Source organism: Pteropus alecto, unplaced genomic scaffold (assembly GCF_000325575.1).
Source record: "Pteropus alecto unplaced genomic scaffold, ASM32557v1 scaffold461, whole genome shotgun sequence".
Taxonomy (NCBI): domain Eukaryota; kingdom Metazoa; phylum Chordata; class Mammalia; order Chiroptera; family Pteropodidae; genus Pteropus; species Pteropus alecto.
Window position 1 is genome coordinate 944841 of NW_006431079.1, and position 17046 is coordinate 961886.

The 17046-nt window shown below is 42.5% G+C and overlaps 2 protein-coding genes across 2 annotated transcripts in view; both read right to left on the minus strand.

Annotated features, from left to right (window-relative positions):
- The window catches only part of CUNH11orf16 (chromosome unknown C11orf16 homolog), a 7490-nt gene extending 1252 nt beyond the window's left edge, over positions 1-6238 (minus strand). The window contains exons 1-4 of the mRNA XM_006905678.3: positions 6072-6238; positions 4644-4800; positions 2500-2731; positions 1156-1806 (exon numbers count right to left, since the gene is read on the minus strand). Of these exons, the coding sequence (XP_006905740.1) occupies positions 1156-1806; positions 2500-2731; positions 4644-4800; positions 6072-6238 (1207 nt within the window). The remainder of the gene's footprint in view (positions 1-1155; positions 1807-2499; positions 2732-4643; positions 4801-6071) is intronic.
- Positions 6239-9178: 2940 nt separating this feature from the next.
- On the minus strand, positions 9179-10453 carry ASCL3 (achaete-scute family bHLH transcription factor 3). Its single transcript, XM_025038759.1, has one exon. The coding sequence runs from the start codon at positions 10447-10449 to the stop codon at positions 9904-9906; it is 546 nt and encodes a 181-aa protein (XP_024894527.1). The 5' UTR covers positions 10450-10453; the 3' UTR covers positions 9179-9903.
- Positions 10454-17046: the final 6593 nt, after the last annotated feature.

The window sequence follows — 17046 nt, forward strand, 5'->3', positions numbered from 1 at the left end:
CCAGTTGATGGAGCTAATAAAGCACAGTGATCACAAAGGAGATAGTAAGCTGATGGTAAAACAAGTTTCCAGAGGTCGAATGAGGTAAAACAAAAATAATGGGAGATGTGGCCCCCCGAGGAACAGGACAATAATCTAAAAAAGAAGGAATACTGTAAAAGAAACCCATTCCCCTCCCTGACTTTTAAAGCTACAAATTGAATCCTGTTCCAGTTATAAGCAAGGGAGGAGAGTAACATGGCTGCTGGCAGCCAACGGTAATTGTGGAAGGCCGAGGGACCCATACAAGAGGCAGAGTCTAAGACTGACTGTCAAGCATCAGTACTTAATGGCCACCAGGCACAACTAGGAGAAGCAAAGCAGCACATGTCCTTTAAAGGATACAAAATCTGGAGGAGACAGAGAAAAGCTGTGGTGTTTGCCGTTGTTTCCAGCCCTGGGCACACACGGTTTTATGCATGTCATCATGACTAGTTAGTCATGACACGAAATACCCCATCTGTAACAAGGGCTGGTGATGGTCCCTTTGGGAACTTAAATAGTGTGGGCATGAAGCATATCATACTGCCCCTAAACCTAAAAGGGCATGTCACATGGTTCTTAGCTCAAGCCAAAGAAGTTTGGGGACGTCTGCAGTTTGCCAACAATAGCACTGCCTCCCCTCTGAGCTGTAAAGGGTGAGCAGCATAATGCAGTGCCCCGCTTCCTACTCTAACTTACGAAGGGGACCATCTGGAGGGAAGGGCCCAATGACCAGTGTTTAAAAAACAGTTTCTGTGCTTCTCAGGGCATTGAAGACTAATCAATGCCTGGAAGCATTTTGACTGTCCATCTAGAGGAAAATCAGGGCCTCTAAGAAAAAAATGGTTGGGGCAGGGGCAATGTCCAAAGTAAATGGACAATGGCAGTGCCTGTCAGGAGAGACTAGTGAAGAAGGAAAGGACAGTTGTTGAATAGGGATGCAAACCTTCACGCAAAGATCAGCCCATCCTTTCCTGCTGGGCTTTATTGCTTACGTGGAAACCTGTCATTACCCTCATCACAGACTCACCTTACTTCCAAACCCAGCTTAGTGGTCGTGTGGCTCAGATTCCTAAGAGACACATGGGAGGGAAGAGAGCTGGGGACTCAGCCCTGCCCCAGAAGAAGGTATACCTGGCTTCCCAGGATGCGGCTCAGGCCCGTTTCTCCTCCAGTGCCTCCACTCAGGCTGATGGAGGTCACCTTGCCTCCTCGGAGACTTCTCAAGAAGGATGGGGTCTGTGTTGACTGTGCTGTCCACCATCAGCCTCTGAGGGAAGCCCATCTCCAGATCATTCTCCAAATCCTCTTCAGAAGAGTTGGAGGAGGAGGAAGAAACAGCCATGGGAGCTTGTACAGTGACTCCCTCCTCTTTAGGACCCTCCAGGGGTAAGAGCTGTGCTGTGGGCTTCAGCTCCGCCTCTGGATGTTCTCTGGCTGTGACCCCAGAGGTTCTGGTTAGAGGCCACCAGCTGGATCCAGCCGAGGGGCAGCAGCAGAGGCAGCCCTGGTACAGCAGCTGGCAGCAGGCATTGGGGTGGCAGGGAGGGCACAGGAACGGGGTGCCCAGTGGAAGACCATTGGTGACACATCCAGTGATCGGCCCCAGCAGAGAGCAGCAAGGGGCCCAGAGGAGGGGACTGGGGTGCTCCCTGGTGAAAGGCTTGTGTAGCCTCTCCACAGCCTTCTTCCAGACAGCCGGGGGCACCCACCTGACCCCACCTAGAGGCACTGTAGCTATCTTGCCATTCCAGAAGTGAACAGTAATTTCTTCTTCTTTCCATGCTAGTAACAGAAAAGGGCAACGTTTTGTTAAAACTGTATCTTCTATGTCATAGGAGAAAGGTTCTCCTATCCCCAAAAGCAAAACCTCAGCACAGCTCCTCTGCTCTGCCTGCCTCCTCATGCACACTTCTCCTAGGAGAGTGTGCCAGGAACATCCCCTCACCTGCTCCATATTTACCACATCCCCATGAACTTGCATGCACCTCCCTGTCTCAGTTTTCATGTCAAAACCAGAATGCATCCTCGGGTGGAGAAAGAAGGAGCCTCCTCCTGTCATTCTCTGAATTACAGTGCTACTGACTGGTCGGCCCCACAGAAGGGGACTGTCCCAGTCTCTGGACAACTTGGTGGGGGACAGTTCATGAGTACTGGTGTGACCCCCGGATAACCCCACTATACCATAGGTTAGCTAACCAACATAGACATAGTAGTTTTAGGCTATTTTACCCTGATGGAAAATACTTTATAATCTGAAAGATATGGTTTGCATATCTGTTGCCACACCCAGGATTAAGCTGCAAGTGAGGGGCTAGGGTTTTTTTGTTTTTTTTTTTTTTAATATTGCTAAGACCCCGGAGCTGTAGAGACACCCTTTGTTCCCTCCTCTGGCCTAACCACCAGCCTTTGAGGACTACTTTGAGGCTCCTTTGAGGACTACTTTGAGGACTACTAGGTCAGCGCAGCTTCCCTTACCTCTCTGGGGGTCTCTCGCCTCCAAGCCCAATACAGTGGCAGGGCCATACCGCCGTCGGTCTGGCTCCCAGGGTGCCAGCACCTTGTCCCCAGGTTGCAGTGAGTATTTTGTGGATGGTGAGAACTGAATGACATCTTCCCCTAAGATCACGCTCTGCCGCTGGGCTGGCAGCTTTGAGCCTGTGACAAGGGGGGTCTCAAATTCCACAAGCAGGGCCCCCAGCCTCTCCAGCTGTGGGAAAGAAAACACTCAGAATAAGAACTGGCATTAGAAAATACCACAGGGAGCACAATGCTTCCCTACAACCAGGCCCTAGCGCCAGGCCCAGGGTCTTCCTTACGAACATTGAAGGCCATTTAGAGAAGGAACAGGGACAAGTGCTACTTAGAGCTGATGGTGGTGGTGCGGATGCTCTTCCGTCTCTACCTCTTTTTGCCACGGGCAACTCTTGTTTATCACTTTCTGCCTTTCCTTTCCCATTGTCTTCCTTTCCTGTTTGTTTTTTTTTTCCTATCTATTTTAGGCCTATCATCCCTGGGTCCTCTGGATCTTTCCCCAGTGCACTCCTCCTCCTCCCAGCACTTCCAAGAAGTGTTGTCCTGTGTCCATGACCAGCTAGGGGTATTGTATTCAGCCACAGGCTCACATGGACAAGGAGAGGCTGTGAAATTAGGGCAGCCCTCAGTACTGCCATTACCTCAGTGAGGAGGGTTTAGATAAGCAAATGGAATAGCATAAAAGAGAAGCTAGGAGAAGTACTAAAGCTGATTAAAAGTACAAACTTTTTTGAGAACTCAATATGATTTTAAAGAGAAAGTCTGGTTACCAATTGCTTTTATCGGATCACTAGACAGAACCTATATTTGAGCAAAACTCTGCTAATATTTCATTTGAATTCACATTATTAGTTACTTGAAAATGACAAAATGACTTTGGAAATTATAGAATTCACATTTTTTTAAGAATTCACACTAGGGGTGGCTCCATAGTGTAGTGGTTAGCACGTCTGCTTTACACACAGAAGGTCCTGGGTTCACGCCCCAGTGGAGCCACGGTCCATACCCCAGGTGCGCCAGGCCCTGGGTGCACGGACCGTGTGGGAGGAGACGCCCCACCTTCAGAGATCCAGCTCTTAAAGGGAAACGGCAACATCCATAGGTCAGTGGTGGAAGTGGGAGGGGGGGGTAGTTAAAGAGAGGAAATAATAAATAGATAGATAAATAGATAAATAGATAGATAGATAGATACATAGATAGATAGATAGATAGATAGATAAAATTCACACTAGTCTTTCCTCCATGGGTCCACATTCACAAAGTCTGACTCTGAAAAGAAGAAAAAAATCCCAAAGTAAGCAGCCACTGAAGTAAAGGGCAGGCCTGGGTTCCCTCGTGCAGGCAACCGTGCTTCTGCGTGTGTGGGCGCATAGGCAGCACGTGGGCAAACAGTTTGCTCCTAAAGGCTGGTGCCCAGAATTCAACACGTGGAATTTTCCTCAACAAAGTACTTTTATCGTACACTTTCTTTGCTCTTATGGGTTAGTTGTGTCCCCCAAAATTTATATCTTGGAATCCTATGCCCTAGTACCTCAGAATGTGACCTTATTTGGGATTACAGATGTGATTAGTTAAGATGAGGTCATACTGAGTGTGACTGAGTAGGATGGGCCCCTGATCCAGCACTGATGTCCTTATAAAAAACAGAAATTTGAACATAGACATGCATACAGGGAGAATGCCACGTGAGGATGAGGCGGAAATCAGAGTGATGCTTCTATAAGCCGAGGAACACCAAAGATTGCCAGCAAACCACCAGAAGTTAGGAAAGGCACATGGAACAGATTCTCCATCACAGCCCTCAAAAAAACCAACTCTGCCAACACTTGGACTTCCAGTCTCCAGAACTGAGAAATAGTAAATTGCTGTTGTTTAAGCCATTCCATTTATGCTACTTTCTTACACAGCCCTAGGAAACTAATACACTCACTGACATTACATTTTCACTTGTACAACCTGGCCGTGGAATATTTGTGCTTATCCAAGAAATCGAACTGCTGGGCACACACTGCTGACGAACATCACACAGGTAAGACAGGGCCACCCAGAGGAGTGTGCCAGGGAGATGTGGGGACTTAGGGACTTGCCTCTGGAGCAGCCTTTATCTGACCCCAGTAATAATAGCCATCTGGTTCCCTTCTTGCCAGGACCCATGTGTCAGCAGCGTCTCCAACTCTTCCCAGCCAGCCAGGCCCCTGCCATGCTGGGTCAGCAATATGGAGACATGGGTGATAAGATGCACAGCTGGAAAACAAATTGGATTAGAGAGTGGAGAGGAGCAAGCCCTAAAAACATCAAGAAACATGCTTCACAGACAGATCTGAGCAGCACAATGGTGTGTGTATGACCTACAAGGCTGTGTGAAGAGAAATCTACCTAAAAAGTGGCAACCTATGACTCCTGGTAAGGTGAAGTCAACTGCGGGAACAGTCAGGAGAGGACAGTGAAAGGAACCATCATTTGAGGATTGGGAATTGCTTAAGGTAATCAAAACGTGATTAGCCTGGATATATTCAAGTTAATTAATGCTGGTTCTGAGACTAGACAGCAGGCTAGAAAAGGGTACTGGGAAGCAAACTCGAAGGGTGTGTGTGGGAACCCAGGGTGAGGCGTGGAGACTCGGATGGTAATGTCAAAAGAGCAAAACTGTGAGGGCACTTGGCGCTGTGGGTCAGAGGGGAGGAGGCTGTTTTCGAGCTGGGGAAGCACAGAGGAGTTGAGTAATGGGCTGTGGGGACAGAAAAAAAGAAGCTAGTTCTTGGAATTTTGTGGACAGGGCCGAACCGGGGGTGGGGTTTGGGGGTGGTGGTAGAATTGTTGAGTCTTTTTGTGTTTCTGAAAAAGCTGTTTATTTTGTGGGCAAGGCTGGATACAGGGATGCTTAACTCTGGCTTTGCACAAGATAGTCCACATAAGCGAATCAAGAAAGGGGGCTAATTAAGGGTTCAAGCTGGCATGTCCCTAACCTAGGAAGACTAAATGGAGTAGCACGGACATGAATCTTGGGGACTTACACAGCTCGTCTGTGCTTATAGGCTGTTCCCCTCTTGAAGTCACTCTTTAGACAGATGACTGAGGATACTATTCAGGAAAAGCCAGGATAACTGAGGGGTACTGAGAGAACCTGAAGAGGGACTCGGAGACCTCACCTGAACTGTTGGTTTCAGAAACCCTAATTTCTCACATAGTGCTAGAGCAATTCTCAGTTGATGGTAAAATGAGCTAGAAACTTTATAACTGTGATGCTTGACTGCCTTTTCTCGCACATGCCAACTCTGGCATCTGCCACTCTGCTACAAGGTAGGACAAAAACCAGGCGAACCCGTGAGGTCACTAGGGTACGATGTAGACGGAGGTCATGTAATATCTTAAGTAAATCATAGCCCACACAGTAAAGAACCCTTTTGGCCTTCCCAAGAAATAAGTTCTCTCCCTTGTGGTACACTATCTAGAGCCAAGAACAGAGGAAAAAGGAAGGTGCACACCACTCCCAACTAAATGGCAGAGACCAGTACCTGGTGAGGGGGTTGTGCCAGGTGAGCCAGGGTGCTTGGAGAGCAAAGGGGCAGGTGAAGGAGAGGTCCCAGGGAAGAGCAGTGCTGGTCCAGGCAGGAGTCTCCAGGGTTGTGGCCACGCTGCAGTATTTGGGCAAAGGCACCCCAGGCTCTGCGGAGGATTCCATGGCCTTCGGAAAAACCACCTGAGAACAAGCATCACCATTATTTGAGTTGCAGCCCACAGTTCAGGAGGAGGCACCTGACTGGGGCAGGACTCAGCTCTCTGTGGTTGCCGTCTCTCTGGGACCCCACCAGCTCCCACAAACACTCAGAGTGTCCTCTGAACCAACTGCCTTGGGAACCTCAGCTCAGGAAATAGGAGACGGGTTGAAAGAGCAAGAGCTGTGATTGTAGAGAAACCAGCTTTAAATCCTTCACAGCCTATTGGCTACATGCTCACTTCACCTCTGCACTTCAGTTAACCACTCAAGAGATAATATATGGGAAGAACCTGGCATATGGGTAGCTTGATATGTTAGTTTATTTCCTCCTCCCTCCTCCAAAGTTGTAGGGACTCCTGGGGGTAAGACCATACTTCCCTTTACAAATCCTAACCCTGATGACAAATTGACCCCTAGCCCAAGGTACAAACTCCTCTCTTAAACCAGTCACCTACAGGGCTAACTCTAGCCCCAGGCACAGCTGAGATCCCAGGGCTGTGGCCTTCAGAGACCTGTTCAGAGGCAACAGCAGTGACCCAGAGCCCAGGATCACACTCCACTGCCCCCGCCCACCAGGGCCCTGTTAGGGTCTGCCTCTGCCTAAGTCCATAGGTCTGACCCCATGGGGACTTACCCACAGCTCCAAACTCTTCCACCTCAGCCTCTGCCCCTTCTGACAGTTGGGGCTCAAGGCCTCAGCTCAACTGACTCCTGGTTGCCAAGCAGGTTGCCATGGATGCGAGCCAGCAGGAAAGCTGTGAGCTGAGTGTATTGAGCATGTGCAGAAGAGTGACAGGGGCTTTCAGAGGCTTGGATGGGGTGAGGGTCAGGGGTGAGGGGGTTATTCTCCATCTTTCTCTTCAAAGAGGGGGAAAGGGATATTGGAGATAAAGGTCATTGTAGCTTCAATTCCCAAAAGCTCAGGCTTCCCCGCTGCCGGAAGAGCCAGTCATAGTGGGAAGCCAACAGGGATCCCAAGGGAGTCCCATGAGTGAGGAAGCTGACGCTACAGACTCAGGGCTATTGATCGGCCTCCCTCCTAAGCAAGCAGGAGGCTGGCATGCGGGGAGCCACTAGCTGGACCAGGGACTCTAAGATAGAATTTGTCCATAGTTTAAAACAAAATAATCAAAGGTGTGGGCATGTTTGTAACAGATGGGACTCTATTGAGAAGCAGAGTTGTAGTGACCACTTGGGGTGGTAAGAGGGAACACTGGAGACCAAAGGAACAGAAGTCTAGTTTATGCTCTTATTTGAACATCCATGAGAGAGGCTGGTATTTTGAAGCATCTGACAGTCATTGTGCACCACTGTGTGCCTGGCACTGTGTTCAGTAAAGAATACCAAAACTGTATATAGGGACCTTTGTGGGTGTCTCTCCCACACCCATTCCCCTCTACTGCCAGTTCCTGTTTCTGTTTGAAGATCCATGTGGTTAGGAGAGGCTAAAGGTAACCCCAGCTCCACAGGTGGGACGTGTGTCAATCAGCACATTCCATCTCCTGGCCACTAGTATTAGTTAGGCATGGACGTGTTCCCAAGCCTCTCCAATCAGAATAAATCTTGAGACTTTTGTTGGTAATCCTGGGTGATAGACTTTCTCTTTCCTCCTATACATAAATAAGAAAGTATGTAGTTCTGGGAGCTTCTGACTGCCTTTTGGGGATCCTGAAGCTATTTCCAAGGAAAGACAGAGAGACCTAAAGAAAACAGGTTCTTGGTGACAGTGTTGAGCTCAGCCTGAAGGTAGCCCTACTGTTAAATGATTCAGCTATGTCTTAATCGATTATACCAATTTGGAGTGGATTTTCTCTCACTTGCAACCAAAAGCATCTTAACTGATGACTGCTCTCGCAGAGCATAACTTTGTAGTCAGGAGAATGGCTGTTGCCTAGGACTACATACTTGGAGGCCAAGTTATTTGGTGCAAAGTTAGAGTCCAAGAAAAACCAGTGAAGTATCTGGCAGTGAGAGAAGGATTCCTGAATAAGACAGATGGGATTTCAGTGGTGGAAGGGAAAAGGAGAATATTCCAACTTAGGTAGGAAGCAAGAGCTAAGAGAGAAGAATTCATTTGCAAGATTGTTCTTTTTAGTGGGGAATGGAGTGTCGTGGGGAAATCAAGGTGTGAGTATTTAGGAAGGGGCCAGATTGGTGGGAGCTTTGAAAACCAAGCAGATAAATATAAACAATGTGGTAGTCAAAAGGAAGTTGTCATGGGGTTTGAGCAACGAAATGACATGAAATGCTTTAAGAAAGACTATCAGAGTGAGGATGGAGCCAGCTGAGAACAGAGCCCAGGAGGCCAGGGAGGAGACTGTTAACCGACCCACGGGATTGGAAAAGGAAAATAATGACACAAAATATTTACACTCAACACCTACCTGATCTGAGGCTCTTTGCTGGGTGCTAAAAATACAGGATGAGTAAGATTGGTCCCTATCTTCAAGGAGCTTATAGTCTACTGAAGAAAACAGAGATGGGTGTGTAATATGGCTTGTAAAGATAGAACAGGAACTGCCAAGAAAATATGTACACAAAACAAAGAAATAAATAATGTCTGGGATGTGAACATTTCATAGAGAGATGACAGTGGAGGTAAGTGACAGTGTATAGGAAGTTCTGACTGAGCTTGGTGACAGATGGGGCCTGGGAGTTAAAGGAGAAGGAAGAGCTGAAGCTAGTCATGGGAACAGAAATAAAGACATTTTGAAGGCACACGCCAAAGTATGGGGCAGTGACTATCCTTCACCGGGGTGAAAGAAAGGCCTGGCAGCTGCATGTTTTCTGGTTTAGAGAACCTGGAGAATGGTATGCTATGGACAAAACAAGAGAAGGATAATAATAGTAATTGATTAAGTAAGTAAGTAATTAATTAAGATTATGAATACTTATGTGCCAGGTACTGTTAATCTTTTAATGCTCATAATAAACATATGGGGGTAGTTGCTGTTGTTATTATTCTCATTCTGTAGATGAAGACCTGAGACATGGAGAGGAAGTAGTAGTCATAGTTTAAACTGAGGTCGTTTGATTCCAGAGCCTGCCCTCTTAACCTCTATATTAAACTGCCTAAGGAAGTCTCCTGTATGCAGGAAAAAGATGACTCTGAAATAATTTCAAGTGACAACAACAAGGTTTTGTTAACTACTTTTGCTTCAGCTCTGAGACATTTTCCCATCATGGCATGGGTAAAGTATAAATTTCTTGTCAACCCCAAATAATAAAAACCACTACATTTTGCTAAATTAAGGGAAGTTCATTGTGATTGCTTAGCATGAGGCATCTGCAAAGTGCATTTACAAGCATTCAGTAATCATTAGTCATACTTTACACTAGTTTTGTGAGTTTCTCAAAGCTGAGACTCTGGCCAAGTGTGTGAAAAATGCAAGGTGAGATAGAGAATCCTGGGGACTCCTGCCTAAGGAAGTCACCAAAGTTGAACAAGCATCTTCTCAATCTATAAGGTAATATTTAGTACATCTGAACCTAGGTAAGAAGTATCCAGCATAGGTTAGCATTTGAGCTATTATCTGCTCACACGGAAATTACATTTAGGAAAAACTATTGCACGATGCTGTAAGGGAACTCATTTGTGGTATCATTTGTTTCTATTTGGAAACACTGAATCAAATGATCCTAAAAATGGGGTCAGTGTGGAGGCTGGTGGTTGCTATTATGGAAGAACCTTTCCCAGGGTTATTCTTGGTCTCGGCCTTATCAGGGTACAGAAGAGACTGCAGGTAACTAATGTACTTGATTGCAGCTCTGAGGGTTTCTACTTTGCTGAGTCGTTTCTCCAAGTACTCCTCTGGCAGATGATGTCGGAGCTGAGCATAGCCTTCATTGACACATTTCACCCGCTGCCTTTCCCGCTCATTTCTTTTCCGGATAAAGGCTGGCCCGTAGGAGTATTCGCACCTTCTGTAATTTGGATAAGGCATCGGGAAGGAGAAAGGGCAGGGTTCACCATAATTCTCCATAATCAGGGTATCACTAGAAAAAGGCAGCAATGGCAGTTCTTCAGAGTAAGGGGATGGCGCCGAGGCCTCAGGGTACAGGTGGAAAGTGACCATAGGGTCTAGGTAGAAGGACCTGGTCAGTGGCAAGTGGGCAGAATCAGAGAAGACAGGCAGTTTTTCTGGCAGATTAGAGTAGCTTCTATTGTCCATCATTTCCTTGTTAGCCTGGAAACATAACCAAGTTTATTAATTTGGCTAAATCAAAAGAAAGCAGATATTGACTTTCTCAGAGATCAATGTTGTATAGTTTCTAAGCTCATTTTGCAAACTAGATGGGGTTACAATATTCTGTGGTCAGTAAGAGAGAGGATTTTTGGTGGTACAAGAAACGGCATTAAATAACATTGGCTCACCTTGTGAGACAGTTATTTTCTTTCAATTCTCTTTCAATCCTTATGATTACAAAGATATTGCTTTAGTTTAGTGAGAATGTGTCTTCCACACTACTAAAATGCTTTCTAATCCTTCTCAGATGGAAGCCTTCAACAAGCAATAATATCTAGCTAGAATTTAATAATATTTTACTTTTAATTTCTGTTTATTGTGAGTTATACTAATTTCACATTTACATTAGTGATACATACTTTATTTTAAAAGTAAAATCTACTTGAATAAAAAATATGAATTGATTTGAAAAATAGTAAGTAAGTAATAGTACAGGTGGAACACAGATAACAAAGATAGTGAAGGTGTATGCAAATAATTGGTTTGGGAAACACTGAATACTACGATATTCAAATATACATTGGAGAAATTATGAACTAATTAATGATCATGCAACCTCACAGGCATAGCCTTCTTAAATAATATCTGATATGCCAGGTGCCAAACCAAAAATAAAAGAATCATTTACTCTTAAAAAGTCATTATAAGATTGCTTTAAATGAGAAACTCCCCTAACACATCTAAAACACAGTCAATTTACATATTTTTACTTACACAGAACTTTAGGTATATTGAGTGAAATGCATCTGTATTTAAGTTTTTTTTTTTAATGGAACATAAGGATGAAGTATTATACTTTAAGTATTATACCACATTCCCTCTTTCTGAATAGGTCTGCATCCATCTCATTTATTAAACCACCATTAGTTTTTTGTCTTTGACTATAATAATGTTGCCACAACAGATTTTACAGGGATATTGTAGTTTAACCAATTAACTGGGAGGCAAGATAGTGCTGTACACAAAGAGTATTCACTTTTCTTTCAATTATAACACCCTTGAGTTTCAGTCTTGGCTTTGCCCCTTCTTAGCTCTGTGTCTTTAGGCAAGTTTCTTAATCTCTCGGAGCTTCAGCTTTTTCCTAGAACTAACTGAGATATTAACTATTCTTGTAGAGAGGTTGTGAGGATTAAATGAAAAAAAAAAAATGTGCCAAGCATTGGTTCTTTTCCTCTTTTCTTTCTTAACAGATGAATGTCTGTGCCACTTCCCTTTCTAAATTGTACCTTGCAGAAAACCTGGTTTATATTTTCCCTAACACTGGAAAATCAAACCAAAGCATATGAATTGAGAGATGAACAATATACCTGTAATGGAAAAGGAAAAGCAACATGGAATCTAATTGTGGGCTTTCAAAAAAGAAGGAAATATGGCTTTCTGTTAATTTCCCAGGAGGGTGATTTCTCAACATCTTTAGGAGTGAGGGGTAGTTCTCTATGCTTGACATATGTAAAGAAAAATAAGAACCGCCCCCCGCCTTCCCCCAAAGCCCTAATGTTTATGAACAAGATAAGATAACATTTTCACTTGCTTCTCTACCTGCACAGCAAAAACTCTGCAGGCTGCACTAGGTGATGGGTGGAGTAGGCTCTAAGCACCAGAATTCAAATGTGATCAAGTGTATTACAATTCTTGTGGAAAAGTCTATCCTGCCCAGTATGGCTACTGAAAGACAAATGACTATGGAAACAGAAAGGGCAGTAGGAGATGGGAGAGTGGAGATGAGGGCTGGAAAGGGTGAAGGGTGGGGAAGGTTATAATAAGTCATGGTGGAACAGTCTGGAAAAGGAGTAAATGCCAGGAAAAACTCTTCCTAATAGGGGAATGGGGATGGGGGAATGAGATAAGTGTGATAGGCTCAATTAAAAATCAAAACAAAGGAGCAGGAAATGAAAGATTCCAAATTACTGACCAAATGGCCTCAAGTAACTAACATAGAACAAAAATCTCTGGAAGATTAAAAACTAGCCAAGATTCTGTCAAAAAGAAAAAGTTGCTGAGAGAAAAATTTTAGGAAATTTTTAGAAAATTTTAGGAAATTCCCAAGCCAGGAATTCTAGAGAGGAAGAGATAAAAAAAAAAAAAAAAAAACACATATGGCAGAAGCTACAAAATGATGGCGCAATGGGTATGGAGCCCATATTTCTACATTTCTGAGAATAGCCGAACCTTATTTCTGCCTATGGCTAACAAGCCAGAAGTGATACAACAGAGATATGTGATACAAAAGGCATATGTCATCAAAGCCAATTATACTCAAGAATTCTTCGGATGGTTTTATCCTGACCCAGATGAAATCTGAAAATTCTGTACATGTCTCAAGTAATTAAAAGTTTCTAGGCTTTAACAAGACTTCACATAATTCTCAGGAAAAGAGCCTGGTGTCTCTGGAGACACACTGATGAGAAACATTTTCTACTGAGCACTTTCAAAAAGTTTACCCATTGATGCAGTATTATTTAAATATGACCATTTTTGATTCAAAGAACAAAATTTAACCACAACACAACAAAGTGATAAAATGAAAAATGCAGTAGTGAAAGGAATGAGGATAGGAAGTCCAGAGTGACTGGACATGTTTGTAGAAACTGAGTACAAGAAGTTTTTAAAAGAAAGCAACAGCTAGGGCTCTGCAGTTCCAGATACACGCACAGCTAACAAATGCACCTATCCTAGGAAAATCTCAGGTTTCTATCCTAGAGCTCTTCTGAGGAAAAAATGATGAGATCTAAATAACAAAAACCTATATAGATTCTGGATGCTCTGCTGGGCATAAAAACTTCAACTTTCAGAGATATTAAAAATATCTAGCAAAAAGTTAAAATAGCACATATAATTGAATTATGGAATATTAGGACTGTAAGGAACCTAGAAATCCTATTATCCAATCCCTCATAAGTTGTAACTTGGCTAAGGTTGCAGGGCTAGTTAGCAGGGCAAGGATCAGAACATAGGTCTCCTGACTTCTGAACCAAACCCCCTTCACTGCTCCAGGTGGTTTAATCACCAGCAAAATCTGACTCTTTCAACATATAGGCATATTTGATAGTTTAAGATAATGGAACGATCAGATAGCTGACAAAATTCATCACTTATCAACTGTGCCTAGGGATTTTCCTAAAAACCATGTTCTTGTTCTCACCCACGAGCCACTCTGGGGAAGTCTCTTACCTGAGTTTTGTCACCAAGATGTTGTATTTTGGGCTCAGTCAGACTTAACTTGATTTATAGGTGACCATTTAGTAACAATATGCAAACTAGCTTACAGTTAAACAGAACTGCTCACTTCTGGTTTAGCTGTTTTTTTCTACCTGATGTGTAGATATGACAACACATAACAATACTAAGTAGAAAGATCTGCTTACAAAACTGGACTCTTGTAACAAATTCTTCTGTAAAAAGAATGCTGCCCCATTCATCTGGGTTATATAATTTTTTATCAAAATTATCCATGGAAAACATCTTCAATAGTTTCATAATGCACACATATTGGTCAATATTCTTTTAAATAAAGATTAAGGCCATAACCAGTAAGGTCAATATGAACCTACAAGTTATTAAAATACCTATTAAATTTTTTTCCTTTCAAGTAGACAGTATTTTTTAGAGCAATTTTAGAGGCACAGTAAAATTGAGCAGAAAGTAAGAGTTCCCATATACCTAATATCCCTACGCAAATATATCCTTCCCCACTACCAACATCCCACCCCAATATATTTGTTACAATTAATGAACCAGTATTGACAAATCATTATCACTCAAAGTCCATAGTTTACATTAAGGTTCACGCTTGGTGTTGTACATTCTGTGGGTTTTGACAAATGTATAATGACATGTGCCACCATTATAGTATTATATGGAATAGTTTTACTGCTCTAAAACTCCTCTGTGCTCCATCTATTCATCCCCTCCTGCCCCCAATACCTGACAACCACTGATTTTGGTTACTGCCTCCATAATTTTGCCTTTTCCAGAATATCATATAGTTGGAATACCATATAGTATTTAGAGTTTTCAGACTGGCTTCTTAGTACTATGCATTTAAGTTTCCTCTATATATTGTTATTGCTTGATAGCTCATTTCTTTTTAGTACTAAATAATATTCCATTATCTGGATGTGCCATAGTTTACTTATCCATTTACCTACTGAAGGACATCTTGGTTGCTTCCAAGTTTTGGCAATTATAAATAAAGTTGCTATAAACATCTAGATGCAGGTTGTTGTGGGAACATAAGATTTCACCTCATTTAGGTAAATACCAAGGAATGTGATTGCTGGATCTTATAGTAAGGTTATGTTCAGTTTTGTAAGAAACTGCCAAACCGTTTTCCAAAATGGCTGTACCATTTTGCATTCCCACCAGCAATGAATCAGAGTTCTTGTTGCTCCATATCCATGCCAGCATTTCATGTTGTCACTATGCTGGATTTTGGTCATTCTAATAGGTGTGTAGTGGTATCTTGTTGTTTTAATTTGTATTTCCCTGATGATATATGATGTGAAGCATCTTTTTCATGTGCTTATTTGCCTTTTGCACGTCTTTGGTGAGGTGTCTATTCAAGTCTTTGGCCCTTTTGTTAATTAAGCTCTTTGTCTTATTGAGTTTTAAGAATTCTTTGTATATTTTAGACAATACTTTATCAGACATGCCTTTTGCAAATATTTTCTCCATCTGTGGCTTCTCTTCTCATTCTCTTGACAATGTCTTTCAGAGCAGAAGTTTTTAATTTTAATGAAATCCAGCTTATCAATTATTTCTTTCATGATTCATGCTTTTGGTGTTATATCTAAAAGGTCATTGCCAAAAGAATGGTTTTACTTTTTTTTTTTTACATTTGTGTTTTACATTTAGTTCTGTGATCCATTTTGAGTTAATTTTTTGAAGGGTGCAAGGTCTGTCTAGCTTTGTTTTTTTTTTCACTTGGATGTCCAGTTGTTCCAGCAACATTTGTTGAAGAGACTTTTCTTCATAGTATTGCCTTGTTCATTTGTCAAAGATCAGTTGACTATATTTGCGTAGGTCTATTTCTGGGCTCTCTATTCTGTTCTATTGATCTTTTTGTCTACTCTCCTGCCAATACCACACTGACACTGACTTGATTACTATAACTTTATGGTTAACTCTTGAAGTCAGATAGTGTCAGTCCTCTGATTTTGTCCTTTTCCATTAATATTGTGTAGGCTTTTCTGGGTCTTTTGCCTTTTGATATAAGCTTTAGAATCAGTTTGTTGATATCCACAAAATAACTTGCTGGGATTTTGATTGGGATTGTATTGAATCTCTAGATCAAGTTAAGAACTATCTTTTTTTTTTTTCCACCCTCTTTAATTCCCCACCCTCTGCCCACTTCCACTCCTGACCTATGGATGTTGCCATTTCCCCTTAAGAACTGGATCTCTGAAGGCAGGGTGTCTCCTCCCACATGCTCTCAGCGTGCACCCAGGGCCTGGTGCACCTGGCACTCAGGGAGCCTGGTGCACCTGGGGTATGGTCCGTGGCTCCATGCACCCAAGGCCTGGTGCACCTGGGGCACAAACCCAGGACCTTCTGTGTGTAAAGCAGACGTGCTAACCACTACACTATGGAGCCACCCCAAGAACTGGTATCTTGATAGTATTGTCTTCCTATTCATGGACATGAAATTTCTCTCCATTTATTTAGTTCTTTGATTTATTTAATCAATTTTGTAGTTTTCCTCATATATATTTTGTACACGTTTTGATAGACTTATACCTAGTTCATTTTGGGGGATGCTAATGTAAATGGCATTGTTTTTACTTGCATTTGTTCATTGCTAGGATATAGGAAAGCAATTAACTTCTATAATTTAACTTTCTATCCTGCAACCTTGCTATAATCATTATTAGTTCCAGGAGGTTTTTTGTGATTCTTTTGGATTTTCTACATAGGTGTTCATGTCACCTGTAAACAAAGACAATTTTATTTCTGCCTTCCCAATCTCTATACCTTTTATTTCTTTGTCTTATTGCATTAGTTAGGATTTGCAGTATGATGCTGAAAAGGAGCACGGTGAGAGAGGGCATCCTTGCTTTGTTCCTCATCTTAGCAAGAATGCTCCTAGTATTTCACCATTAAAATGATATTAGCTGTGCATTTTAGTAGTTATTCTTCATCAAGCTGAGGAAGTTCTCTTCTATTCCTACTTCACTGAGAATTTTTTTTTTTTATCGTAAGTGGGTGTTGAATTTTGCCAAATGCTTTTTCTGCATCTATTGATAGGTTCATGTCATTTTTCTTCTTTAGCTTGTTGATGTGATGGATTTTATTATTAGGTCTTTGACTGTTCAACCAACCTTGTATACCTGGCATGAATTTCACCTGGTTCTAATTGAACTTACAACTTTTAATACTAACAGTAAAATTAATATTTTAGGTTAGATTTGTGGGTTTAAAAATATTGTTTTTCACCAACCAAAAACCCCATTAACAGCTCCTAAAACTTCATACTTATGAATTTAATGTAATGTAATACTAATATAATTTTTGCCATGAATTTCTTAG